The following is a 27,896-nucleotide window of genomic DNA, read 5'->3' as shown; positions in this document are numbered from 1 at the left end:
AACACCCCAATTATTTTCATGGTTCAAGAAGGAAAACCTTTTTTTAATAATGCAAACCTCAAAGTTTACCTAATGATGTACATTCATTTACATGATTTATACAATTATTGCAAAAGATTTGTGGTCATTTACATCTTCCAATTCAAGTGACATTAGGTAGCACAATTTTGCATTAAATTCTAGTTACACCTTCGGTCAATTACATAAGTGTGAAACAAGAACAAGACAAACTATTCCCTTCAGAACACCTTCTCCACATTTGTCCAGACGTAAAGATGGCATAATGGAAACAGTTGTGATGTTTATGGTAATCCCACACCAATTTGTGTTGCTTTGGTAGATTGTAGTGTAATGTTGTAATGTAATAGAAAATAAAATAAAATCAACCACAAAACCTGAAGAACCTCAAGAGGCCAGAAAAAATAATCAAACTTGTAAGCTGATAAGAACCGGACACTTCCTTTTTGGCAAGGCAAAGCTACTTCAAGTATTCAGAAAAGTAGACAACAAAAATAATTCTTTTTTTTCAGTAGAAAGGTAAAATAAGTGTTTAACCACTGTGTAATAAGTCCCAATACATTGGTGGCAGTGATTATACATCACGCTAGAAGGAACAGAAACCATCCTGACATGAAGCCATACTGAACAGAATAAACTCAAAACCAGTAAAACCATGTGCTGATGCCTTTATCAGCTTGCCATGAAGAGTGTTTTAAGTGCATGACTGAAAATAAGCATGGTGATGCCACTGAAACCAGTGCAAGTGAGTTACTGGGTGGCTTAATCTGGAACAGAGACCACATGCAGACAAGGGCACAGCTTAAGAGGCAGGATTACAGCAGCTAAAAAAAACTGCAGGAGTAGCTCAGAACTCAGCTCACATTTATCCTACACATATGAAAGCTACAACATATTTTGCTCCACAGCACAAAGAAAATACAAGCAGAAAGGTAAAGAAACAGACAAGGATCGTTAAGTAATTTCTGAGCAGTGAGACAACAAGGCAAAAATATGGCTTTGACCTCAAAAAAACCCATCAGCACCATCATCCTGGATATTTTGCTCTCTTTCATGCAGGACAAAGAGAAATGGCAAATGATGAAAAAACACGAGGAAAAGTACAGACGATGGCTGCTTGGCACTTCTGAAAAACATTTTTTAAATAAAAAAAGAACTAAGGGACTTATAAATAGTAGCCAATTACCTCCCCCAAGCCTTTGTCAGTACAGAGATGACCACAGTAATGTCTGTTTTGATGACAAGTGTCTCAAGGAGAAGGCAGTGCCCCAAAGGGCAGTTTCATTTTTACATATAAAAACAGTATTTGTGGTAGATTCTATTCTTCATAGCAGTTTACTAGTTATGTGGCAAGAGATTCAAGCAAAAACCCCTTTTTAGAGGAACACTAAGGGATAACAAAAAGCATGTGGACACAGCTTACTGTGAATCCTCCACTTTGGATTTGTTGAGAAACTTATTTACCCAAAAAGTTTTACCCTGGTAAAACTTAGTGGTACACAGCACGCGGTTATTAAGCCACAAAGGAATGTGATCCTGCAATACTGGTTGGGCACCTTCAACTCCCACAGGCTCGAATTAAAATTTCAACAGTTAAGCACTTTGATTATCCCATTCTACCATTTATTTTCCCCTTCCCCCTTTGAGTCGGTGACTCCAGTGATCGTGGTACAACACTCCAGCCAAAGCTGATTCCCCTTAGCTTTTTCACAAATTACAACACAGTGTGGATCAGGACTTGGAAGAAAGTAAAAGGAAGAGGTTCAGTAAAGAGCAACATGAGAATACTGACTCTGAAAGAGCTTAGTTTTACCACATTCAAAACCACAAGTGCAGCTGCTCCAGTCCAGGTTCTAACTGCTCTCAGTGACCTGAATGGCACAAGGAGCATGAGCCCCCCATGGAAAGCAAAGAAAAACAGAGGATGTGCAAAGCAGGCAGTCCCTGTTACTAAGCTGGAATTGTTTGTGCTCCGATGTGATTAACTCCCAAAAATTTGGTAAGATATGCTGGTGTCACATTAAAATAAAAATAGTGTTTCAGCTCTCACTAGAAGAAGATTAAAGATTTTGTTCTGGTCCTGCCTAATCTGTTCATGAATTGCAGGGTGCAGCCCTTGCCACACTTGCCTGCCAAAAAAGGCAGCTCCGTTTTCTTGTGCTAAAAAAAGTAGCAGGCTTAGTGGTTATAAAGTTCACGTTTTAAAGTGCACTGTCATTTTAAACAGACTTTCCCTATTAAAAAAAGTAAATAAAACCTTCTGATATCAACACCCTATAAAAATAACAGCTGCAATACTCCTTCTGAAATTGCAACTTAAAATCAAGTTAGCCGGATTCAAATATTTTTCAAAAAAAGGTATGAACCCAAAATAAAAAACCTTTCAGCTGAGAATTCCCAAGCAAAATCTCACAAAGTGTCCTACAAGCCCCTCTCCTAACAGCATCTCACAGAAAATCCATTCAGTTTCTTCCAGCTGACAACCTCAAGAAAACAGAGGTCTAAATAAATCAGTCCTTCCCACCAGTCACCTACATAAGTGCAGGTGTGGGTGCTGGTGCAGTTTTTCCATCAACTCCTCCTCTGTAGGTTCTTCCAAAACATCTCTACAAAGAAAAAGCATGAGTTGTTAGGGGCAGCAAAGGGAGCTTCCCAGCATTTGTTTTTGCAATGCTTATACTGAGATGTAATGTGCACTTGTTTCAGGAATGAAACAAGGAATTAAAATTACAATAAGCTGATGCTCCCTAAAGATGCATCTAGTCGCAAGTGATCCATCCTCTACAAACGTGTCATGGAAACCAGCAGCTGTTTTCCCATAAGAAGCAGGGAAGCAATTTCCTGCACACAGTACAATACAACTGAAGGTCAGTAGATTTGTTTTCCTGAAAGAAACTCCCAAGTGAGAACACGCTCCCAATGCTACTATTGAGTATCCAACATGCACCACAAGTTCCACTAATGCATGATCATCAAGTATTAACTCACCACCCACAATTTCATAATAAGCCAAAAACATGCATCACTTCCCTAATCTTCCCTTTTCTTCTTTCCCTTGTTTTTTCCTCCCTCTGCAGTTGTTCCCCTCACCCCACACACCTCTTCTCCCATCCTACCATGAGCACAAAGCATATAAAGGTTAGGCTACCAAGTCAGCTTAAAGCAGGCCTAACTAAAGCTCTTGCTGGATTTCTCCAAACTAACAAATTAAACAGTTTGCTTCAGAGGGAGGAAAGAGAAGACATCTTGCAGCCAGCACACATTCCTTAAAACAGACAAAGAAAGAAAAAAACTACATTGATTATCAAGTCCAGCCCAACTCACCTGAACATGAGTTCAACTGTCCTCTGGTATTCAATATCTGAAAGAGACTCTCGCTGGCAGCGACGGTCCCACTTGTGAATGAAGTTCTGAAATGGAAAAGGAGCAGCAAAAGATATAAAGGCTTCTTCTGATGGCACCAGAAAAGAGGTTATATCTGGTCACTGTGTTTGCAGATAAGATTTGGGAGGCAGGTGAGGGTTGATTTTACACAGTGAACACTGATTTAGTTAGGCATCAGCTTATTTACTTGCTGCAGGTCACTACTTTACTCAGGCCTTTGTCCAGCCATGAAATAACTTTCTCATCACAAACTGAAAGAAGAGCAGAGCAGAAGACAGCCCTGCTGCCTTCAGTTCCTAGCAAGGACTGCCTCCCCAAGACAACCGTGTGAACTACCCACAAGACTTCACCTGATACTAATTTTTTCCTCTTTAAAAACCCAACAAGATATAAACATACTGCTTGTCCAAGTTTTGCCATGTTCCCTTACCCATTTTGAATAGGTAACAGATGGGTAACTCTGACAGATGGATACCTAGGGAGTATACATACAGCTCAGGAAAAAAAAAAACCCAAACAACAAAACAAAACGAACAAACAAAAAAAAAAAACCACCACAAAAATAGTGACATCCTGCTCTCCTGCAATGGAATGCTACATCTTGGCTCTGACAGCAACATTTGGCCACAGCCCTGCAGAAACAAGTAGGTATAAGATGTCCTAGACTGAAAGTTTGCCCTTCTTCATACTGTAGTAAATTTTAATTCTCAGTACACTCAGCAAGGTCAAGAACATCTCCAACAGAAACTTTCATAGGGTTTGAGATGGGATGAAGTGCCCTCTACAGGCTCTCAGTTCCTTCCACTACCTATAAGAGAAGTCTACAATGGTGAACCTGGAGGAGATGGTTATGATTAGCATTCTCTTCTCCATCAGAAATTTGGATTTGCAGGAAAGCATGCCATGAGTAACTAGCAGAACCACAAGTTCTTCATGGCATTGCTCAGGCAACTGCACTCCCACAGTTTCTCTGAAAAACTCTAGATTATGATCTCTTGAAAATAAGTACTCAGTTCCACTTCTCCAGAGTAGCACTGAACAATTGTAGTAATTCAAACTGGGGTGTGAAGAAACACAGGAGAACCAAATAAAATAAAAATTTTGAATTTAAATTGCTCACTTCATTTGCTGACAAATTAAAATGCAAAAAAGCCTACAGCTTGAATAAATAATGCTGAATTTAAATGGTAATGTATGAGAAACAAGCAATTTTATAATACTTTAAATAATTCTCATCTTTATAATAAGGAGAGTGTTACAATGAAATTGTACATACCCAATGAGACACAACAAGTTTTGTGACAAAACTGCAAATTAAACATACAATTGTCTAGGAGAAAGAAAACAATTCCTCAGCTCCTTGGGCATAGGGCAGCAAGAATGGCAAAATAAGCACACACACAAACCCAACAAAGTTGTTTGGGTTCTTTTCATTTCCTGCACAAATTAGAACCCACTTTCATGATCTCACACCAAATAAACACACTTCCTTACCTCCAGAAGTAAAGCTACAAAGAGATTAACCCAGATGACAGAGGAGATCAACCACCAGGCTACAAAATAGATCTTTGCCCACCTGTGGATCAGATGAACAGACAATACATAAAGGAGGCAGTAAATAAGCTCAGCCTGAGCAGAGCATCATAAAATCACATTTTTTTTTTCCTTGAAATATAATACTACTAACTTTCTTAATGGGAAAGGGGGCCTGAATCAAAAAATTAAAAATAAAAAATGTTTGCTTTTCGTTAGGTTAGCTAAACAAACTCACTCTACTGAGTTAAACAGCCAAGGGTCACTGGAACAGCTCAACCCAGGCACTATCCAGTTCATTCAAACATTCCCCATGAAGTCAGTAAATACAAATGAAAGGTATGTCCAAAGTTTTAAGTCTAGAAAAAATTGTTCATCCACACAGAAAACACAGAAGCATTAGATTTATTTCCTATATATCAGAATTGGTCCAAAAGAAAGATAAGCAGCACCCCTCTGAGCAGATGGTAGGAACTGTGCTATGTGTATACTTCCTGTTCAGGCACATTATAAGCTGGATTTATATGGGACTTCTTCAGTATTACTACAGCTACTTACGGACTTGAGTATCTTGAAAATGCATCCAAAAAGACTTGCCAGTTGTTCACCACCATCACATCCCAGAGGGTCACCACTGCTGCCTAAAAAACAGGAGTAGAACAGTGTTTAAATGGCTGTACCACAGATCTAAGCCTCAGAAAATGAGGAGGAAAGACAAGCAGAGAGTGGAAGAACAAGGGATTTCATCCATGATCACACTCACGGCAAAGTCATCAAAGTTGTTGGGCCAATATTCCAGCTGTTCATAGGTCCCACACTGCAGAGTGCCATTATCATGTGTGGTGTTGGCAGCACTGCAAGAGATTACAGGCCGATGTGAACACAGCTCTACTTTAGAATTCTTCTGAGCCCCTTGGAGAAAGTTAGATTATCTCAAACGGGCAGAAAACAAGGGAATAAGTTCAAAAAACATATTTCAGATAAAGCAGGGTAAAACTACAGATAAACATTCCTGCAATGTCAATGCAGCAAGAAGAAACAGAAGGAATAACAGATAATGAAGCTGTGTGATTTAACATTAAAAGTAGGGTGGTTCAAAGAATGAGAGCAAAAGAAACCCAAACAAAACCAACCACAAACAGCTCAGAGGTAAAAAGATGCAGATGCTTTTGAAAAACAGATTATTTCTGAGCAGTGATGTTTAGAATCTTACCTGGTATTTCCCAAGGGAACAACAGCACCTTTAAACAGCATTACTCCAGTTATAGCAAATGCATAGAAAACCACCTGGAAGGAACACAACCAACTATTAGCTTTGAATATTTCTGTCACAAAGTAAGAAAGCAAAATGCAATTAACACAGAATTTATATTAGTACCACAGCTGAGGTAATTGCATCAAGAACAGTGCCTGAAGCTTTTAAAGTGAAAATACTTTTCAACTGCTTACTCTTACTTTTTAATATTCTACCTAATTTTCAGTTATTAAAATGCATTAAATAATTTTATCATCTATTTTACTTCTCTGTGTCTCAGAATGCTGATATTTAGCTATAAACATCGCAGAATAGCAACTTAAAACCAAAGCTCAGTACCAGTATTTACAAAGAACTTAAATATCTGAGTTTTCTGCTGGAGCCAATGAAAATAAACTTTTAGTGAGCTTACCTGAAAGACAAAACTATGTCATTATTTTATATTTCAACAACAACTTCCTTAAAAAATGCTAATTAGTCTAAAAATCAGGTTTTGGATAACACAAAGAATTTGGGAACTTGTCTTCTAATTGTTAGAAATACAAACTTCTTTTTAAAGAGATACCTTTCAGTCTATAGCAGTTGCCTAGGTGATATCGCAATTTTTACCCTAAAAAGATTGTTCTAGAAATAACCTACAGTTTTGCTTTGCTTCTCTGAGAAGCAGCCATTTAGCCCAGGAAAGCTTGAAGCAAGCTGAGTCTTCAAACAAAAAGCCTGGTGTGGGGTTTTTTTGTTTGGTTGGTTTTTTTTTGTATTTTGCTACAAAACAAACCCAAGAATGGGAAGTCTGGAAGGAATAGAAGAGAGATGCCCTGGCCTACAAACTTTGAACACCACTGGAGTAAGCTGAAGCCGACATTTCATAGCCTGCCAGAAGATGGGGCATCCAGCCTGTCAATAAAATTAATATTATTCTTTGAAAAAAATATATATTTAAATCCCTCACTGCCTGAGAAATTAGCAAATCAGTTACATTATTTTATCTGCATGTGTGTTCCAGGCTAACATTAGGAAAGATATTTTGCATCAGCTGGCAGGGGAGTCAGATTTCACTACAGTAGAAGCTCAGTGAGAGCTTCCATGTAGCCTCAAGTAAAAGCAAATTAAATTAATGGAAGAGGCAAACACTATGGCAGACTTGTCTCAGAAGTGTGAGTTGTACAGCACAACAAGGTTTTTACCATCTTAGATTTGCCCCAACCAATATCTTTATTTCAAAGTGCAACACAAGACAATTTAGGCCTATCCTCCACAGATAAAAGGAGAGATTTTTAATGACAAAAATAGATATTCTAGTGTTGTCATCTTATTGCTAGGGGTTCCATACTGCTGTCTCTTTATCACAAAAAGTTTCATACCTTCTTGGTGTTTCTTGTGGGCAGCTCTCAGAGCACTGACTCTCTCTTCTTTACAAGGTAGCCAACTGACTCCAGCTCCCTTCTCAACCAGCCCACCACTCTTTTATAGCATTCTTCTCCTTGGTTACAGCTGTGGCCTGTTAAAGTCAGGCCTGTTCCTAATCTTTGATAATTGGCCCAGCTGCAATTCCTTAAGAGTAAGATTATGTTCTATACTATCTTTATTTTCTTATATTCTATCCCCCTACATTCTGGTTAAATTGCATGCTAGGTATATAGACCAGAACAACAAATCATTATCTTTAACCATTCAAATTAAGGTACCCTACAAAAACCCAGGAACAATAGCAAAACCAAACCTGCCCAGGCACTTCTTTGCCCTACCAGGAAGACATGGTTGCAAAGCCAGAAACTGAAAAGTTAGGAGAATTTATGTAATGGACATCACACATTGTGATCCACCCTTTAATCACACTTGTTGAGTCTATGTTCTATACAGACACACCTAAAACAGGATGGCAGAGGCTCTTAAAAAATCATGTGCAAACATGCCATCTTAAGACTTTCTCAGCCAAAATCAATTTTCAAGTTGTTTTGCTATTTATTTTAACATATGCAAACCAGGGTAAGGAAAACTGGTCGACTTTTAGCATGGATTAATTTTTAATTTGAATCCACCCTATCCAAGCTAAGGCAAATACTCAAAGGAAGCTTTAATTAATCTTTTAAAGATACTCCTCCTAAAGGAGGCACTGCCACTGTGTGCTGGCTGTCACAAACCAAGAGTTTATTGTGGCTTTCCAAGACATGCCCTGGAGTAGAACTGGCTGGTAAAGGTGAAATGTCACTGCTCACGGTGACTGTACAAGAACCTTGTTAACTTTGTTGGTGACATACCCTTATTAAACTATAACAAAGGAAATTACAATCTTGCATCATGACTTACCACAAGGATTCCTGCAAAGGCTCTTAAGTTTTTCACCAGATCCAGCAGGGTAGTAACAACCAAAGCCATGAACTAAAACAGAGCAGAATTTTGTACCTATGACATTCATCACTCTTCCAATCCAAATCAAATTTTTACGAAAAGGACAAAGAATCATATCAAGAGAACTTGAGCTGGTTTTCTCTGGTGAGGGAGCAGGCAAGAGTCAGTGATTTTATGAGGGGCTGTGCAAAAGTCAGGACAGTTAGAGCTGAGTTATTCCACTCATGTGTTAGAGCCTGAAAGGCTCTAACAAAATTTATTGACCAACAAAGAAACCTAAGTTGTAGAGGGAAGAGCAATCACCTTCATGTTGGGGATAATCCGCAGGAACCTGAAGACAATTAACATGTTCACCAGACGCACCATATCCCACAGGGACAACAAGCCCATGAATTCAGGCCTCCTAGGAAGGGCAGAAAAAGGAACAAATCAGAGGAACAGCCCATGACAGAACAACACTGGGCTACAGGAAAATACATTGATTTACTTAGCAAGAATCTCAGCTACAGTAAACTAATAACAGATGAAGGAAGGAATCCCTTTAGCCTGGGCTCTTAAATATGTACAGAGAGCTCTCTGAAGTGCATGCTTGTGCCTTTTGCTGGAGAGAAGGCACCAAAGAGAGTCCTTTCAGAAAACAAAGTGAATCAAAAGGACTGCCAGAGGGAGATACTTCAGGAACTTTCACAAAGATGGGCATTAATCCTTCAGGGCATGCCTGGCTGAAGAAAGGCTTTGAAAACAGCACTAGGTTAAAGGACTGTCTTGTCAACCTTCTTCCTTAACATTCCATGGGAGATGGGCATACATTTCACAACCCAACCCTGATTTTGGCTTTTACATGAGCATGCTGAATGCTTCTTAGCTGGAAAGGAGGGCAGGTGGTGGGGATCTAAAGCTGCCAATGACTTGGCAACACTGATACTATCATTATTTGTACCTCCAATATATTCAACCCCAATAATGAATGAAATTATTTAAGATAACACTGCATAGAAGGCATAGTCTAGATAACAGCAACATCACTGTCCTGCCCTGAAGGTGGCAGTTGCTTGGTCTGTGGATGTGACAGCAGCACACATCAGGACTCAGAGGGACTCATCTGGATTGTAACCTGCTTGCAGAGACTGACACAAAGACCTAACAAGAATTACTGGTGCTCCAAGATGATAGAGCAAGCAATTGCCTACATTTAAGAATCAAAGGGCAGAATCAAACACAAATATAATGAAACATCAATAATTAACATAATTAGTTAATAGTCCATAAACAGTCAGTAGCAATTACTCTTCTGGCAACTTCAAGGTGATAGGAATACAAGTAGTATTCAAATATAAACCCTTCTAAAACCATAAGGTCTGACTTGTCTAAATCTTTTCAGAGATTCTAGTGTAAAATAAGAGAACTTCTTGATTGTTGGAATGTTGGGGGACACAAGACAGATGATGGACTTTGTACCTGGTTAACATAAGAGATTTGATACCAGGATGCTTTTGAAAAAGCAAACGGAACTTTGAAAATTAGACCTGGATTGCAAGAAGATTAAATCAAGCGGGTTTACCAGAAAAAGAAAACCCCATTAAACTCTGCAAGCAAGAGATGTTGTCATATGCATAAGTTTGTGTATGTGATTTGAACCCAATCATTGTAGTACACATTACTAGTCTCTCTGAAATAGTATATAAGTGTTTGAATCCCACAATAAAATCGGATTCTGACCACCGAGTCAGTCTCCCCTCCTCTCTCCATCACCAACACTTGATGGCAACATAACAAATCTCCTGAAAAATCAGGGAGTGTCAGTGTCTTAAGTGTGAGCTTGCATGATGACACAAAGTAGCAGAATGTGTTATGAATCGCTTATGAAGATCCAGGAAATCTTCCAGAATCCCTTTGCTTTCCTCTGTTCTTGTGGAGACGGTTTTCAAATTTTAAGATGAAGCAACGACTTTTATGTTTTTTACAACAAAAAAGAAATAGTTAAAGGATAGTTAAAAGGATAGTTATCCAAAAGCTGTTTGAACTTAAGAAAATCAAAAAATAACTGCTTGCTATTACAATACCAACAAATAGTGTTAAGTCCATGGGAATTTTCTTATTACATTTTATAGCATGAAAAAACCTTAGCCTTCAATCTACATACAGGGTTGAAGAGCTTTCATCAGCTGCTTGAGAGTTCATCTAACTGGATTTATGGACAATCTGATACTGAAATATTTTATGTTGTGTATGTGGTACCATATTCCCACTCCTGCACCCCTGGTAAGCACAGACCTGCCAAGATATTATTTTAAATCACATTACAATTAAAACAAATGCATCCTTCTCAGAAGAGCTACACAGAACTCTAAAACACTAGGAAAAAAAGGAAAAATATTTCACTTATCCATATTGCATGGCCTCTAGTGACTACAAGGGTGCAAAATTCTACCGAATTTGGTAAATTAAAGACTGGGCTGATGATCACAGCATCATGACATGTACACATGACAATGTGTGTGCTCCCCTGACCCACCCCAGCCACTGAGCAAAGGGCAGCAGGTCACAGAGGTTACTCACCAGCCAGGGTGAGGAAATCCATACACAGCAAAAGTTGCAATCTCCAGAATCTTCAGTTAGGAAAGAAAAAACAAAACAAAACAAAAGTCCAAACTTTACTTTATAAATCTGAGTTCCAGAAATTATGTAAGCTTCTTGACAAGAAACATTTTCAAGAGCTTTAAGCCACTAATTGGACTCACTTTAAAGCTCTGAATTGTCATATTTGCCTAGAAAATCTCCAAACAAACCAAATGTACATAGAACATCCAACAGTGACTCACAAAAGGATATACAGTGAATATCATTAACCATTTTGACCTCATCAGTCACAGGGGTGTCAGGCTTTGACCAAATAATTGTTATAATAGTCCAGCAATTGTTTTTAAATTTAAAGAGAAAAGTGGTTTTAAACTACAAATCAGAATGTCTCATGCAATTATTTCAGGAGCTGAATTTTTCCAAACAAAATTTAAAAGTCTTCTTACCAGGAAAAGCACCTTTTCTATGGATTTAAATAAGCCTATCTTCAGAACACAGATCCTAAGAGAACCATGTAGCACCATGTAAACTTTCCAGCCACAGAAACCCACAACACTGGCTCATGTTGAGCTCAGCAAATCAGTGTTTAAAAAAAAGCAGTCCCATCAGCTCTTGTAGTTCCCTAACCTCTCTAGCCAACAAATCCAAGAATATGTAAGCTAACAAAGCACTTACCAGCAAAATTACAGTCAGAAGTCCATCAAATCTATTGCTTGGGTAAGACAAGTATCTTTTCAAGCCCATTGCTAAGATTTTCAGCAACATTTCCAGCAGATAGTACAGGATGAAGAAGCAGTTGATAGCCTTCACCCCCCAAAAGAAAAACAACAATTAGAATTCCTGACATCTCAGGGAACAGCAAAAACTGCATGGAATATTGTTGGATCTTACCCCTAGGAAGAAGTCATCCCTTTCAGATGGCTGCTTATCTGCATCTATCACCAAAACCACCTTAAAAAAAAATATTTTATGAATCTACTGCTTTACTGCTACATTAAACAGATTTTTAAGTACAAGAATAGTCTTGTGCATAGGCCTTTTCAAGAAGCTCAAAATACACTTTTAACTGCAAGTATTCCCTCTTAACACTTTGCATGACTAAAGCATACCAAAAACCTAACTGCTAGAAAGAGCAGTTATTTAAAGAAAATTAAAGAACAAAACTGGAAATTAAATTTGTAGCAGAGAAAAACCAAAAAACAATGACAAAAGAAAGAAAACCACTGCCCCACAACAAAAAAACCTTTACTTACACAAATAGAAATAATGTTTGCCAGGGCTACCACATTCCCCAGGTAGCCAAAATAGGGATGGCCAAAGGCAAACTGCACTTTCTGCATAAAATGGGATTGGTACTCTGGACTAGAGGGGTGCTGAAAAGAACACAAAGGATTTGCTGAGCCACAAAGCATAAGCATTTTAAAAATAATACAATAATTTTTAAAACACACCCTGTCTCAGATTTTAAAAACTCCAGACAGTTTCAAAGCAAATCTTCAGGGCCACAGGCTAATTTTGACATTTGATCAGGAAAATGTTTTCCAGCTGTGGCTATTAACAGCAAGAGACCATTTCTGATTATGGCACAGCACAAGGTAACGGCAACGAATAATCCAACCTCTCTACAATACCCCAAGCAGATAAACTAAATCCCAAGCTACTATTTGTATACATCCCTTCCCCATTTCCTAACATTTAATTTAGAAGTCTTAGATACATGCAAACATAGAAGAGAACATTTCCTAACCCTCATATAATTCAGTTTTTTCTTTCTCTCTTTCTCCAAGTGGAGAAAACTGCTTTCTGCCCATCTTCATCTGAACACTCAGAGAATCCACATTTTCTTCTTCATTCAGGGACTAGGGGAAAAAGACTGAACTATTTTGCCTGAACAACTCACTTTCAAATGCTGACAGAATAAACAAAGATGTATTTTGTACATTTACCACCACCTAGCAATCCCAAACTAATATTGTAAAAGCACCCAGAGCAATTTTGTCTGTGGCTACAAAAGCAGCTCACAAAAAGCTTAAATATCAATGTGATCACACCTTGTGTTCCCATGTTGCAAAGTTTGGTTATACATTTTATACTAGAGTACTCTAACTTATTTTTGCACAAGGCCAGACAACTTCTGATGCTTTATAAATGATGATTACATACATACTTGCTTAATGGCATCTTTGTCTAGCTCTTCAAAGAGCTTCTGGAACTGGGCAGCTGACAGCTGGTCACAGGAGCACATTTTGAGTGACTTCACATGAAAGAGAAACATTCAGATCAACATGTGCAATAGGAACATCTGCAAAGTCTGCCAAAAGCCCTCGGACTACTTTGGAAATTTAGGAATAAAGATGTAATTCAAGCTGTTTGAGTAAGGTTCAATACTGCTCTGCTTTAACACCTCCAAGTGACTGGAGGACATGTCTGGCCTTTTCTATTTTCCCTCTCTGGGATCACACGCTCTTTTGACTAACAGAAATTTCAGTACCATGTAGTAGTGCCACTATTCTGTTGTGATCCAATGAATGCTGAAACAGAGAGCAGATCTTTGGATTTGCTAGTCAGGATTGACAGTCACCAATGTAAAGGCTAAGAAAATCCAGTTCTTACTCTCATGATGGCTTGCTTGCAGCGAGAATCCATCTCAGCTTTCTGCAGCACCTGTAGTAAGGCCCCAACACTGACACAGGACCTATTTAAAAGAAAACAGAATGGTCCCTGCTACAGATCAGTTCACAGGTGGCAAAATGAGCTGTTCCAATTGTGTTCCTGCCTCTTTGTTTTGAAAAGCAAATGAAAGTAGAAGTAGGAAAAAAGGAAACAGACCCCATGTAAGAGTCACAAACAGCGTGTTATGAACATCCAGTTGCAGAAAAAATAAATAAACTAGATGAGCAACAAACTGCCATTTTTGAGAATGCGTCCTCAGTAAATATATTAAAACAAGATGAGCAAAAATCTACTCTTTTTTTTCTTTTTGCTAGATAATCTACTGTTTCAAGATCCTTCACTTACTGTTGTGCACTAGCAGGTGTCTCTTTCAGGGAAGACAGCACCTCAAACGCAGCCCGGATTCCCAGCCGCCTCCTGAAGAGGGAGGACTGAACTGATTTCTGAGCAGCAAAAACACCACAGAGGAAACAATTTACTCACACTTCAGGCACTACTGTGTCCTATGGCCAAATAATATACTGATGCTCGGGCACACATCCCAGATTTGTGATTAGAGATCAGAACAGGAGACTGCCCTAGGCCTCACTCCCTCCAAGAACTCCGTGTACACAAGGAGGAAGGAAGCAAGTAAGCAAACAAGTCCCTGGAATTCAAGTAAACATGCAGGTTATGGTTTATTTTCTATTCTGGAGTGCATAGGAATATGCTTCTTCCAGACACACTGGCAACAGCAAAGCTCAAGCATTCACAGAAATTCACACTAGCATATAGAGAGAGGAGTTAGAGAGCTTATTGTACTCCAGCTTCTTGCCTAAAAGCACAAATCCAGAGCCATGTTTTTTCATGGGTTTTTTAATAACAGTAATCACTTTCAAACTTAGTTACCTTATTAATAGTCAGATTATGTCATGCTGTCATGTAAGAAGAAAATTGAGAAAGAAGGGATGAAACAGAGGAGGAGGAAAGGATTACCAAAAATCCCTTCTGCACCTATTCTGTTTACACACTCCTCTGCCACAAGAGGGTGGGGGCCATTCATTCTGAGTAATACTGCCGTGGGCTTATCATCCAACAAACTTGACCTTCTCTCTGTAACGCTACTAGGAAAGCTACTGGGCAGGTCTGGTCTAGCGGGAAGTGTCCCTGCCCATGAATGATCTCTAAGGTCTCTTCCAATCCCTTAATGTTCTACGATCTGCAACAGCAGCCATATAAACAGCAGATTTCCTTCACACAGTTTAAGTTACTCAGCCACTTGTCCTTGGTCAGTCATACAACAGTTCATTTTTTTTTCCCCCTACAAATAGTCAAAATTGCAGATCCACAGCATACTTGGAAATATGCAAGCAGGTTTTGTCACCAGAGGGGATCAAGCTGTAACAGCAGATAAAAGGAAAAGGATCTGCATCAAAAAGCATTTAGTACCTTAAAACTGTATCTGCAACCAGAGTGGGAAGGCTCCTTCAATACCTTAATTCTTCAAAGATTCAAGGTTATGGCAGAACACAGAAATTAGGAATGCTTTACTCACCAGAAGGTACCCTCGAAACTGGTTGTATATTATTGCTGTAAGCAAATTCATCAAAAACAAGTTGCCTGTTGGAGAAAAAGAGGCTGTAACATTTACTGAAAAATATCTGTTTCTTAAAAAAGTTTCAATGTATGCAGTAAATCAAAAGAAAAACTTAAAGGAGGTTAGTTTTCTTGTGTTTCATTTCCAAAAGGTTTTTAATGTTTGAATATACTGCAATATATCCATTCCCCTGTGACACGTTACCAAGAAACTCCAAACCATAAGTACCTTCCATGAAAATGATCTCTCAGACACTTTGCAATAACTGGAAGAATCACAAGAGTGAGAAATTCATGATTAAACTTTCCTAGAAAAATAAAACAGTGTAGATGGTACGCACAAGTGTCAAACTTGAAGTGCATTAAAGACAAGAGGTAACTCACCTAATACAGTGAAGAGGATGAAGAAGATTGAATATGCTCGATTCTTGGAATATGCAGGTATCATCACTGAATCAAATTTAGCAAAAATAGGAAATAATATTTTAATGCTTGAGATGCACAGTAGAGACCTCTGTAAACTTTTGGTAATTGGTAAAAGCTCTCATACAGCTGAAGTTTAGAGTGGCATATAAAATTACACCACAGAAAGGCAAAAATCAAGTTACTAAAGGCATGAAAAACCTTTACACAACCTTCCTCTGGCTGTACTAAGAACCAGCATCTGAAAAGAGTGGTTACAGTAGTCTGAACAGAGCAATCTTACTCTATTGTTCTTCAAAAGGAGAGACAAGTGTTATTTCTGAAAGACTGCTCACCATCAGGATTATTTGCAGTAGTCAGCAGGACCAGCAGTGACGTCAGGGAATCCGGCAAATTCCGGAAATACACCACCCACTCCTTATCCTGCTGGTTATCCTAGGCAAAGATGGGTTCATTGTTAAGAGACATACCAAGGAATCACTGTCTTAGCAAGGAAGGGGGGAAAAAAAAAAGTTTAAATTTTTTTTAACAATTAATATCAGTCAACAATCAATTTCTTACACACATAATCAAATCTACCCTGTGGAAAAAGCACAAGCCAAAAAAATAATTACACATTTTCTTAATAAAAATTAAGAGAATGTGTAAGAATATAGAGCAATCACATCATTTATTAATAGCAATAAAAAAGCACAAGGAAGAACAGGAAGACATGATGTTATGTCTAGTTAGCACCTCAGACCCAGGAAGAACAATCATGCCACAAACTGACAGTGTGGCACTCAGAACCTTCATCAAAAACACACTGGGAGGCTGATCTTGGATCCTTGGATCCTTCACATATATTTTTTTTTTCTGGAGGTCAAGAAGAGACAGACAAAAAAAAGATGCAGAGTGCAAACAACACAAACATGAGTCAGGCAGCACAGGACAAACAGCTCTTGAATCTGCTGCAAAGACTGGAACATGGAACCCTAAAGGACATAACACGACACAATGCAAAAAGTCATGAATTTCATTAATAAACCTACTTTAGAACTTGCCTGCAGTATTTTGCCATGTTACATAAAATTAGTTTGTATGGATGCCAGAGCAGCACACCAAAATAGCGAAGTCCACTCTCTAATTTGTTATTTTTTACCTCAATGTACACACAAGTCATTGGTTTAGGTATACAAGTATATTTATATATACATCTGCAGGGGAAGCTCATAGCTGAAATTAGATGTGACAAACAGAGATCATACAAAGGTCCAGAAGGCAACTAACAGTGGTAAAACAGACCTCTGCTTCTAATTCCAAAGATTCTGTAACATGGGAATTCAGGGAATTTGTTGATTGTGAGGAAGACTAGAAGCTGGCTCGAGTGCAAATTACAGCAGAAATGAAGGCACAAAACTGAGAATAAGGACGGGACCAAAATTACTGGGAGAAGTATGCAAGAATTGTTGTGTTTACAGTAACATATTTATGGAAGGCCTTATAAAGTAAGAATGAAAAAAACTCCAAATAATCTGAGTGTGATAAATAGGATGTCTAGAAGAGAAGGAACATATCAAGATTACCAGAACACAAAAATAATTTTAACCACAAAATTTAAATTTCACTTTTCAGAAGCAGGAAGAGAAAAAACAAGAGGAAAACCCAAAGGGATCAGAAACCAAAACTAGTACAGGCAAAAACCTACCAGGGCGTGGCCTGGTAGGTATACCAGTATCAAAAAGTAAGAAAACACAGAAGAAACTAGAGTTAGCAGAAAGCTAGATAGGGAAGAGAAAAAAAATAAATGAGTGATAATATAAATGAAAGAGTGTCAAGAGCTTTGGAGACAGAACAGCACAGAGGGTTTCAACAAAAGCAGAGAAAGTAACTCAAGGGATCAAACTGGGTAAATGTACAAGGAAGTCTCCTGCATACACAATACCATGCACATGTTAAAGCTCTCAAGTGGACTTCAAACTCATCTCAGCACATCTGACAACATGACCTTTCTCAGGGAAAACGAGTTTCACTAGTTTGACTCTAAAACTAGACAAGAAGCAGCTGTGCAGGTACAGAAAAAGGCACCCAGATCTACCAAGGCAGCCAGAGAACTGATTACCTTTGTTCGAGCAAAGAGCAGCATGGCAAACATGGTGAAGAGAGACAGATGAACAGCCAGTAGTAGAAGAACACTGTTGGAAAGCAAACAGATCAAAGCATTAACAGCAACTTTATCTTATTCTTAATATCGTCTTCTAAAAATGCAAAATATGCCATATAAAGAAAACCAGGAGAGTTTAAGAAATTATATGGAGAAACCAGGAGGAGATGTGAGTTTTGATACAAAATAAAAATCACACATATGTGCCTCAGTTCTTCCCTTACAAAAGGGGAGAAAAGCAGAATCAAAACCTCCCACTTGAGTAGCATTAAAAAACCTATGCCACACACAAAGTCATGTCAAAGTCTAGAGATCCTCTAGAGACTAAGGGGAATCGAAAAGTTACCACAACCTTCACCCTCTGTTACCTGATCTCACTGAGCACTTAGCTACCCTATCCAGAAGGAAGCTGCTCAGATGCCCCACACTGGAACTCCAAGGATAACAACCTGCCTGGTACCAGCCATCCTGTGAAAGGATGCTTTCTGTGCTATAACCCACCTTGCCATTTCAGGCAATGTGCTGTTGATACTTTTTAATGTTTTCTTCATCATAGAAGAATTCTGGAGGAGAAAGAATGGGCGAAGGATTCTTCTTATTCTCACACTCTGCAAAAAAACAACAGATCAGACACTGAGTTCCTGCAAGACTGGCAGCTCAAATATTTTGAACGCAAGTTTGTCAGAAAGCACTGGACACACACATTGACTAAGCCAACAGTGGAACAGAAAAAGAACTGAACTCTGCTCTTCTGAGTTCACAAAACACTAAAAAGGATTCCACAGCTCATTAAAATGAGGAGAGATTGTTTCCAGTTAGTGGCCTGATGAAACTATTGAAATGTTAATGTGTGTTTTTAAAGCAATCTAACTTTACTGCTCAGTAGACATAACAATCTGGCAAGAGATGGCATTTTTGTATTTTCTGCCAAGGTCCATCTCAAGAAAGGGATTAATAGAGAGCTACCTTCCATAAAAACAAATATATGTTCTAAAGATAAGTGCTTAACTTCAATATTCAGACTGTTTTATAACTAAGGGCCTGGTAATTACTTAGCAATTCCTGACAAGATACAAGCTGTAAGAGTTTTTTTTCCCCGACAACACTGCAGCAAATAATCTTTTTTATTCTTGCAGTCAAGACATTTGCAAGCCTTCAAGTTATTCCTGTCACTTATTTCCTACTTCAAGTGTTTCAGCATCTTGCATTTTAGGATCAGTCTTCTGTGGGCCACACTTAGCAGCAAAAAAAACCCCATAAAAGTTACTTTCTTTACTTCTATTCTCTTGTTCATCCATCCCAGCAGTTCGACTGCTCCTTCTGCCACTGCTTTGTGTTGGGAGACTCCTGTTCAAACTCCCTGTCCACTATCACACCTCAAGACTTCACATTTTAAGACCATGTCTCCCTCATTCACTTCCCAGCATTTTTACCACATCAGTGTTTTCTTAACAAGGATTGCAAACAACTAATTTAATGTAAATCTGTGGCAGACAAAACCAACTGGGAGAGTGCAGTATTACATCAAGGAGGGCACTTCTAGAACCATTTCCAAACTTGATGTTTCTCTCAGGACACAACTGTTTTGAACACAGCACAGCTTCAGGTTAGAAAGCAGTTGTTAAACTACCTAATTACCTTTCTAATTACCTTTTTCTTATACTTCACTACAGAGGCTTTGCCATTCAGTCAAGTTAAGCACATAATTCTCCAATTACATTTCAAAATTGGTGCCAGGCAATGAGTATTCCCTGCACTCTTCAACTGCTCACAAATTAAAGCAATGAGTGCTATTTAATTTTACCAACAAACACAAAACTTGCATTAAGAATCAAATAGAATTCTTTACTAAGCTACATTACACCAAAGTTTTTCTGTGCTTCAGTGAATTATCCAACTATGAAAGATCAAAGTAAAGCTGTTCTTACCTCTTTGCAGAAAAAACTCAGTGACACAATCCAATCAGCAAGGGAAACAATTAATGTCATTATATAAGCCATTAGCCATTTATTTTTCCAAAATTCTTTCCATCCAATTAAGTAACTCTGGACAAGGGAAAAGAAAGAACAACCATAATTTACTTTAATAATAAAATCCAATGCCCTAATAAATCAGCACCAATTTTTTTTCAGGTATCTGCAATTTTACAATAGTGCTTTCATAAAGCTCTCCAAAATCCAAACAAAAATACGTTGCTGAGAGATTATTTTCTACAAGAACTAAATAAAGGTCAGCAAAAGTTGCACAAAGGTTACAAGAAAGAAATCCTTTGAATGTAAGAAAATTCTCTACTTAATAAACATAAAAAAGGGATTTTCCAGAAATAAGTATCCTAAGAAAGGTGAGTTTCTGAGAACTTTTATTTTGTGTAAATGAACTGACACATATTTATCATATTCCCTGATTTTGTAGCCTAATACAAGCAGCTAAGCCAAAATACTTGCACTCTCAGCAAAATTTATTTCATTTTATTTCATTCAATTAGGAAAATCAAGTTAACAAAAAAGGGAATAAATGTCTTAATTAATTAAATATACACTTGCTAATTTCTCCTGAAATGAGGCTCTAATAAAGTAAGGCAATTTCATTCCGAAGATTCAAGATTTGAAAAACAATTGTTCCACACACCTACTGCTTCATTCAGTAGCAGATGAAGGAGATGCTCACCTTGACAGAGACATCAACCACAAACACCAGGAAGCAGAGCAGCTCCATGCTCTCCGTGAGGCCACAGGGAGGATTCCAGGCGGGAAGGCGGTAGCGCACATCAGACGTGATGGTGAGTGAGGAAGGCTCTTCAACAAAAGCCAAAGCCAAGATTACAGTAATGGTTAAGCTCAAAATCCTGTTTGGACAGAGATTAAATCAAAAACAAAACCAAGAAAACCATAAAAAAATGTATGAAAAAACACCAGCCCAAAACAAACCCCATAAAACAGCCACAAAATGAGTCAAAATATTAACAAAATACTTAAGAGTAAAGCAATATTCTTTGAAGTAAGCCAAGCTTTATGATACCATATTTCACTCAAATGGGTTAGACCGCAAGGCAGCACTTGACTAGCATGTTGTTGCCTGCGCTCGAGATGTAACTGCTGACCACCAAATAACCTGAGGTGGTGTCCTTTGAAACTAACAGCAGCAAACTATCTTGCTGGTTTCCAACATGTTTAGAAACATACACTTTGAAAACTCTTACGGCACAGTGCTTTAAATCATGCTAATTAGTCCACTCATGCAGCAATCCTGTGTCTGTTTCCAAAGAGCCATCTCTGTCATCATACTTCCATAAAATTTTCTGCTTTCCACTTCTATCACATTCACATGTGGTCATAAGAACTTACTTGCTTCCCAGAGTAAGTTCTCATAAAGATAAAAACACAATTACCTAATTATCTAACAAGTAAGAAAGAGGAAGAGTAGTTTTTCAGGAAGACTAACTCCCAAACAAAAAAGCAAAGAGAGTTCTTACCACTGGCAAGTCCTGGAATAGTACCATCGATAAAGCCACAGGGATTTGGAGTCCACACGATGATTTATAGATCGGTACTGAAGGCAGGAAGCAAAAAGGCTAATTCAAACATCACATTCAGTCTGGGTCAAAAACAAAGATCAAGTGACCAAAGCAAACCAAATTAGTACATGTTATTAATTATTAAATTATCAAGTCACCCATGACCACAGTCATACTCTACATGGGTGAAAAGGGCAAGTTCTGTTATCTAAGGACCACAGAACTGCTCAGATAATTAAACTGTGTGCCAGTCATTTCAAGCAAGCACTGTCAACATTTCAAATAACAGCACTTGTAATAATTCAGTGACTATTCTATGCACTCGCCAAAATGGTCCACCCACTTAATTCCCCTCTCCAACATTCATTCCACTCATGGCTCTTCTTTTGTCTTTCTGTTCCAAGAGGCCATAAGATGCAAACAATTTAATTCTGAATAGAAGAGACTTCAACCTATGTCTTTGAATAAAATATGCCTCCAGATCAGGAAGTGCCTGTGATTCTTAAGGAATTCACAAAATAGGTCCCTCCTCTACGACACCTCCTGGGCTGTTCTTACCCGCTGAGTAGATGCTTCCAGAAAGGTGGCTACACCTTAAATACATCTGACCCCCAGAAATCTCCCAACTAAAAGCCATCCAGATGCAGCAAGAGAGCTCGAAAACGGCCCTTCAGCATTCCCATGGCCTGGGAGAAAACAGGATGGAGGAACCTGCAGTAATGGCCAGTAAAGGAAAACAAAGAGGGAATCAAGACTTCAAAAGGCATCATGTTCAGCTGAAGAGTTCCAGCTTCACACTTGAAGCCAGCCTTAAAATCTTGAGCTTTTACCAGTCTTAAGATGTGCAAGTAGTCAGATGGAGAGGCAAATTACAGGGCTTGCTCAAACCTTCTCTTAGCAGTAGGTTAGTCACCAGCAAAACATCCACAATCAAACCAACCCAAACAAATAAACAAACAAAAAAACACCATGAAAATCACTCCACAAACCAGCACGTCTTCTGAAACCCTGAAAGAGATTATTTCACTGTGAGGAAAAATATATTTCTCCTAGGCAGAATTTCACTGAGACATGCATACCACAGGAATTTGGAATTCTGATTTTGCTTTGTGAATTGAGATGGAGGTTTACAAACATTGCTTGAACACAGAAGAGCTTAAAAACTGGCAGAGTGTGTGACAAACATCCAGCATGGGAAGCATAAAAGCTAACAAAAAAATTGCTACTTACTTGTATTGCATCTTCAATAAATACTACGGCTTGGTTTATATAAAGGTCATTATCAGCTCCAGCACCTATGAAGTAAAAAAGAAATAAGAATCGCTTGCTGTATTTTGGATAAAAAAAATTTGTATAAAACTGCTAATCAGTTAAGAGAAGGTGCACAATCACAGTTCTCATAACAAAGTCCAATGTACACACAAAAAAAAAGAGTTCCTGCCACATCTGCTCTGTCAGCAGCACTGTGCATTACATTAAATAAGTAATAATAATATCAAACACATCATGCACCTTTCTGAGTTTTGTTAAAAGGTTCTCTTTTGTGTTTAAGTGGCCAGATTACACTGGTAGTTAAGTATCACAAAACTACACAGAGACAAGTCCTAACAGACAAAATAATGGAGATGCAAATTGCTCTTTGACAGAGTATATAGTCAAGCAAAGCCAGGAACATCAGGCACTACTATGATAGCAATTTTTATTTTTGTTTAATAAAGATATTGCGGTTTTTGTTCCTCCAAAACCAGTAGGAATCTCCAGTCATATGACAACTAAATTAAGTGCTTTTTAAATTTGTTCTGAGAGTTACTCTTACCATACCAAACAGATCAGAGCTCAAGACACAGCAAGGGATGTAAGAACACAATTTGAAATAAAATATCACTAAATTAGTTACCATGACACTTTTTAAAACCCATAATTAAGAAGTCTATGTGAAAATAGGCACACAAAAAATAAAGGGCAGCCACTTGTGTTTACTTGAAGTAAGACCTTTCAGGAACTAACCTGGCAATTAAGCTAAAAAGAGAAATAAAGGTAGTTAAGGTCAAAATAAGGAAAGAAAAAATAAAAGAGAGAGATAAAAAGAGATAAAAAACGGAGGGGGACTCCAGATATCAAAAGCATATGCTAGTGTAACCTTCCCACAGAGGGGAAGAGTCCCAAGGAGCACTTCACACCATCTCCACCCAGGAGACAGCAATCACAACCCGGGACACAACACGAAGGAGTCGATCACAGCAGTAACACAATGCCCTCCCACACACACCAAGCAATGCCAGAAACACCATTGATGAGAGCCACAGACAATTTTATGTTCCACATGATTCAGCAGCATCAATTTCCTACAAAAACTGCAAACGGTTTTTAAATGTCACCCTTTATCTGAGCATCAGCAACAACAGTTTTGTACTGATCCTGATACGAACCATGGCACGAGAAAGATCTGAGCATGAACAGGAGACAAGCCAGGCTCACGCAGTAAAGACATTATTTTTTATGACATCTCACACTAGTGAGATAAAAACAAAAGTTGCTTAAAGGAACCATTAGCTAAAAGGATTGCAAGGACAGAAAAAGCTTTAGGTACTTAAAGCACCCAGCAAGCCACTAGTGTTGATGTCAAGGATTTTGGAAGGGCAGAATCTAAGTGACTGTTCACAGTATAAAAATAAAACAAGGAAATTAGCCCAAAATGTTACTATAGCAATTTCTCCATGCATTCTACCATGGATATCCAACTTATTCTGCAACTCTTAGTCACAGTAAGTGACACTTAGTCACAAGTGATGATTAAAGCACTGCTCGCTTTCCATCCCAGAATCCATCCCAGACCACGCTGCACTTCTGGAACTGCAAAAAAGAGCAACAAAAAGTGAAGGCTCCCTTAGGTGATGCAATATCCTAAAAAGAGCGAACCTGAAGTCTCCAAAGGATTCCATCCTGGGAAAACTGAGATGTCAGACCTACGACAGTCACTGGGTTCGAGAAAACCTGTCAGCACTTTAGTGGAAAACCCTAAAATTACATAAGGAACTAAAGAAGCCTGGGGCTGCAGCAGCAGCGCGGGGCTCGCACCTGAACCCAGCGCTAGCGGCTCCCGCAGAGCCGTCCCCGCCGGAGCTGCCGGGAGCAGCCCAGGCAGGGCGGCCGAGCCCCGCAGCACCCGGGGGGGCTTCCTGGGCTTCCTGCCGCTCCCGGGAGCGCCCCAGCTCTGCGAGAAAGGCAAGAGCTCCGCCCGCTCCAGCGCCCCGAGCACTCACCGTCCTCGGCGGCCGAGCGGGCACCGCCGCGCTCCCGCCACAGCCCGCGGCCCGTCCGCCAGCGCCGCGGGGGCAGCAACGGCTCCGCCTCAGCACCGGCCTCCATCGGCATCGGCGCCGCCGACCGCGCTGCCGCCGCACCGCCGGCTTGCGACGGGGTAGGAGGGGGCGGGCGGGGAAGCGGGCTCGGCCCGCCCCGGGCGGCTCCGCCCGCCGCATGCGACCGGCTGCCAGGGAGAGCGGGAACTGCGGCCCATCGGGCTCCTCCCACCGGGCCCGGCGCTGCCCCGGCTTTCGTCCCCTGGGCGCCATTTCCCGCCCGCCCCGAGAACGGGGGCAGGCGGGCTGTGGGGGAGAAAAGTATCGGGTTTTCACATCCCGCACGTCATTTATGGGCTTAAAAAAAATACATCCCTGGTAAGGAGTTGCATCTTTTTTGTCTCAGGCTAGTTACAGGCTCCTGGCTGGGTGCCTCGGGGCAGCTGCGGGGCCGATTCCCGCATAAATCACAGTCCTAAGTAACCATTCACATCCCTGGTTGCAGAAAGTACTTAATTTGTATTTAATCACCTAGGCATTCCATGAGCAGCCGTGAACTTCACTCACGTTGCTTTCACTGTTAAAGATGCTTCACTTGTGCTACTCGCCCGCTTTTCTCACGCTCCCCTGCACACGCCCTTGCCCTGGTCCATTTCATAAAGCTGCAATTTCAAAAGAGGCGTCAGAACAATTTGCCAACGCTTTTCTGCCGCATACTGGGATCTGTGACAGCATAACGATGAACACGAGAGTTTATCAATCCCTCATTTTAGTATTCCAGCCTGGCAAGTAAAAGTAGACCCATCCTTTGCTCTCTAATTGAAAGCTACAGGTTGTTTATCAAACGGGGTGCTCTTTACTTCAGTGAATATTTTACACATTTACTAGTCAAGACTGTTATAAGGTGACTCTTAGTTGTATGAACTAGTTGAATTGCAAATAAAATCATGGACCAGGGAGAAATGTTCATTGTGGACAATGGTGTTGTGATACCACCAGCTCTCTTTTCAGGGACCTGGTGGTATGTAGGGACTACAAGCTCATAGTCGTGATGTGTCAAATTCAGCCAATTGCCAAAAAATTGATTGGTCTCTAAGGGCCACCTTTATTTAACTCTGAGAGGAACATGTATAATTTTATGTATGTTTGATAAATAGCAATGGGGTAGCTTTTGCTTTCATCTGGACTGTTGTGAACAAGTTTACAAGCTAATACTGAGTCGTTAAGGTCAATTTGAAACTGTAACAAGTTGTGTTATTTAAATTGTGGTTCCTTTAAGTTACCCCTTTCCCTCTTACCCTGTATTTGTATCCCTTTTCCATTGTGAACAAGTTCATAAGTTAATACTGTTAGAGTTGTTAGTGTTAATCTGAAACTGTACCAAGTTGTGTTATTTAAATTGTTGTTAAATCTTTAAGTTACCCCTTTCAGTCTTACCCTGTATTTGTATCCTTTTTCCATCATACTCTATATTTGTACCCCTTTCCGTCTTGCCCCAGAGTTGTATCCCTTTCCGTGGGGAACCACTTCCCATGCTCCCAGAAGGACTCGCACCCAGGCTGAATTTTAATGAGAGGCTGATGGTACTGTATCAACCCTCTCAAAAACAACAAAGCAACACATAAACTGACTTAACCCAGCAGAATCTCACGAGATCACCCACCAGTGACCAGAGCTGGATTCTGTTCTGTCACCATAATTTCAATGGCACTCAGCTTAGATGACATCCCTAGACTAGGAGGCACCAGTGTCTTCATTAGGACTCTCGTCAGGATGGAAGCTTCAGCTCTGCTGAGAGAAAAAGCTGCACTCCTCCTACTCAGTGTTGCCCTGTGGGAGCAGCAGAGGTGTGTGCAACCTGTCGGGTTCCCCACCCAGAGCTGTTTTTAATAAAGGCCTTCTTAAAGGAGCTAGTCTCCTGGCCCTGTTTACTACATGGATCACTGTTTAATCAAAACATAAGTTTAACACTGACTTCCAAACAAGTCAGGGTAAGATCCAGCTGAAGATAAAAACGAAAACTCTTTGATGTTATCTTTACCATAATGGTTGTGCAACGGATTGACCTGGGCTGCTCCATCATTCCCCTCCTCAGCTGGACATGGAGAGAAAATATGAATTAAAGCAGGGAGAGGTCACTCACTGAATACCATCATGGGCAAAACAGAATCTACATAGCAAAATTATGTGACTTTAGTACCAATCATAACAAAACAGGATAATGAGAAATAATCCTAAGGACAACCCAGCCCTCCCTCCTTCCTGGGCCTAAACTTATTCCTGATTTTCTACCCCTCTCCCTCACTGGCATAGTGAGGCAGGGTATGGGGTTATGGTCAGTTCTTGTTGCTTCTGCTACTGCTTCCTCCTTAGGGCAATTAGTCCTTCTCCTTCTTCAGCCTGGGGGCTTCCCTCTCACAGAGAACAGTCCTCCACAAACTTTTCCAAGACGAGTCCTTCCCACAGGCTGCAGTTCTTCAGGAACAGCCTGCTGTGGGTTTCCTGCAGTGACACAAGTCCTGCCAGGACACCTGCTCCAGCATGGGCTCCCCTCTCTACAGGTCCCTGCCAGGACCCTGCTCCAGCATGGGCTTCCTATAGGTTCACAGCCTCCTTTGGGCATCCCCCTGCATTGGTGTGGGCTCCTCCATGGGCTGCAGGGGGATCTGGGCATCCCTGTGCCCTCCATGGGCTGCAGGGACACAGCTGCCTCACCAAGGGCTGCAGGGGAATCTCAGCTCCAGCGCCTGGAGCAGCTCCTACCCCTCCTTCTGCCCTGACCTGAGTTTCTGCAGGGTTGCTCCACTCACATGTTCTCACCCCGCTCTTCTCTGGCTGCATTTACTTCTGCACAATACCTTTTCCTCCTTCTTAAATGTGTTATCAGAGGCATTACTCCCATCACTGGTTGGCTTGGCCTTGGTCCATCCTGGAGCCAGCTGGAATTGGCTCCGCCTCTGCTGCAGGAAGCTTCCAGGAGCTTCTCAAAGAAGCCACTTCTGTAGCCCCCCCTGCCACTAAAACCTGGCCACACAAACCCAATACAGTTGTCTCCAGTAAAAAGTGAACATCAGCAGCTACATGTTAGAATTATTTCCCATTCTCAGTAGGCAACAATGAACTGATAACATTGGAGTTAAGTGTTGA

General features: G+C 40.0%; 1 protein-coding gene across 2 annotated transcripts; it reads right to left on the bottom strand.

Annotated features, from left to right (window-relative positions):
* Nucleotides 1-10: 10 nt before the first annotated feature.
* TPCN2 (two pore segment channel 2) lies at nt 11-24,853 on the bottom strand. 2 transcript variants are annotated; one of them, XM_059848408.1, is made up of 25 exons: nt 24,711-24,853; nt 22,678-22,742; nt 21,406-21,482; nt 20,601-20,778; nt 19,862-19,978; nt 18,435-18,541; nt 17,892-17,964; nt 16,126-16,225; nt 15,752-15,817; nt 15,327-15,391; nt 14,138-14,235; nt 13,733-13,814; nt 13,287-13,373; nt 12,373-12,492; nt 12,011-12,070; nt 11,795-11,923; nt 11,099-11,148; nt 8,843-8,942; nt 8,498-8,569; nt 6,149-6,222; nt 5,699-5,789; nt 5,494-5,576; nt 4,897-4,978; nt 3,343-3,428; nt 11-2,624 (listed from the first exon to the last, which is right to left on the bottom strand). In XM_059848408.1, the coding sequence occupies exons 1-25, from the start codon at nt 24,820-24,822 to the stop codon at nt 2,546-2,548; spliced, it is 2,253 nt and encodes a 750-aa protein (XP_059704391.1). In that variant the 5' UTR covers nt 24,823-24,853; the 3' UTR covers nt 11-2,545. The 2 variants fall into 2 exon arrangements, with proteins under 2 accessions (XP_059704391.1, XP_059704392.1); XM_059848409.1 differs by lacking the exon at nt 24,711-24,853 and having other exon boundaries at nt 21,406-21,527.
* Nucleotides 24,854-27,896: the final 3,043 nt, after the last annotated feature.

The sequence above is a fragment of the Haemorhous mexicanus genome, chromosome 6 (genome assembly GCF_027477595.1).
Source record: "Haemorhous mexicanus isolate bHaeMex1 chromosome 6, bHaeMex1.pri, whole genome shotgun sequence".
Lineage (NCBI taxonomy): Eukaryota > Metazoa > Chordata > Aves > Passeriformes > Fringillidae > Haemorhous > Haemorhous mexicanus.
Note: the sequence above shows the minus strand (reverse complement) of the source record. Positions and strands in the feature narration are given on the sequence as shown.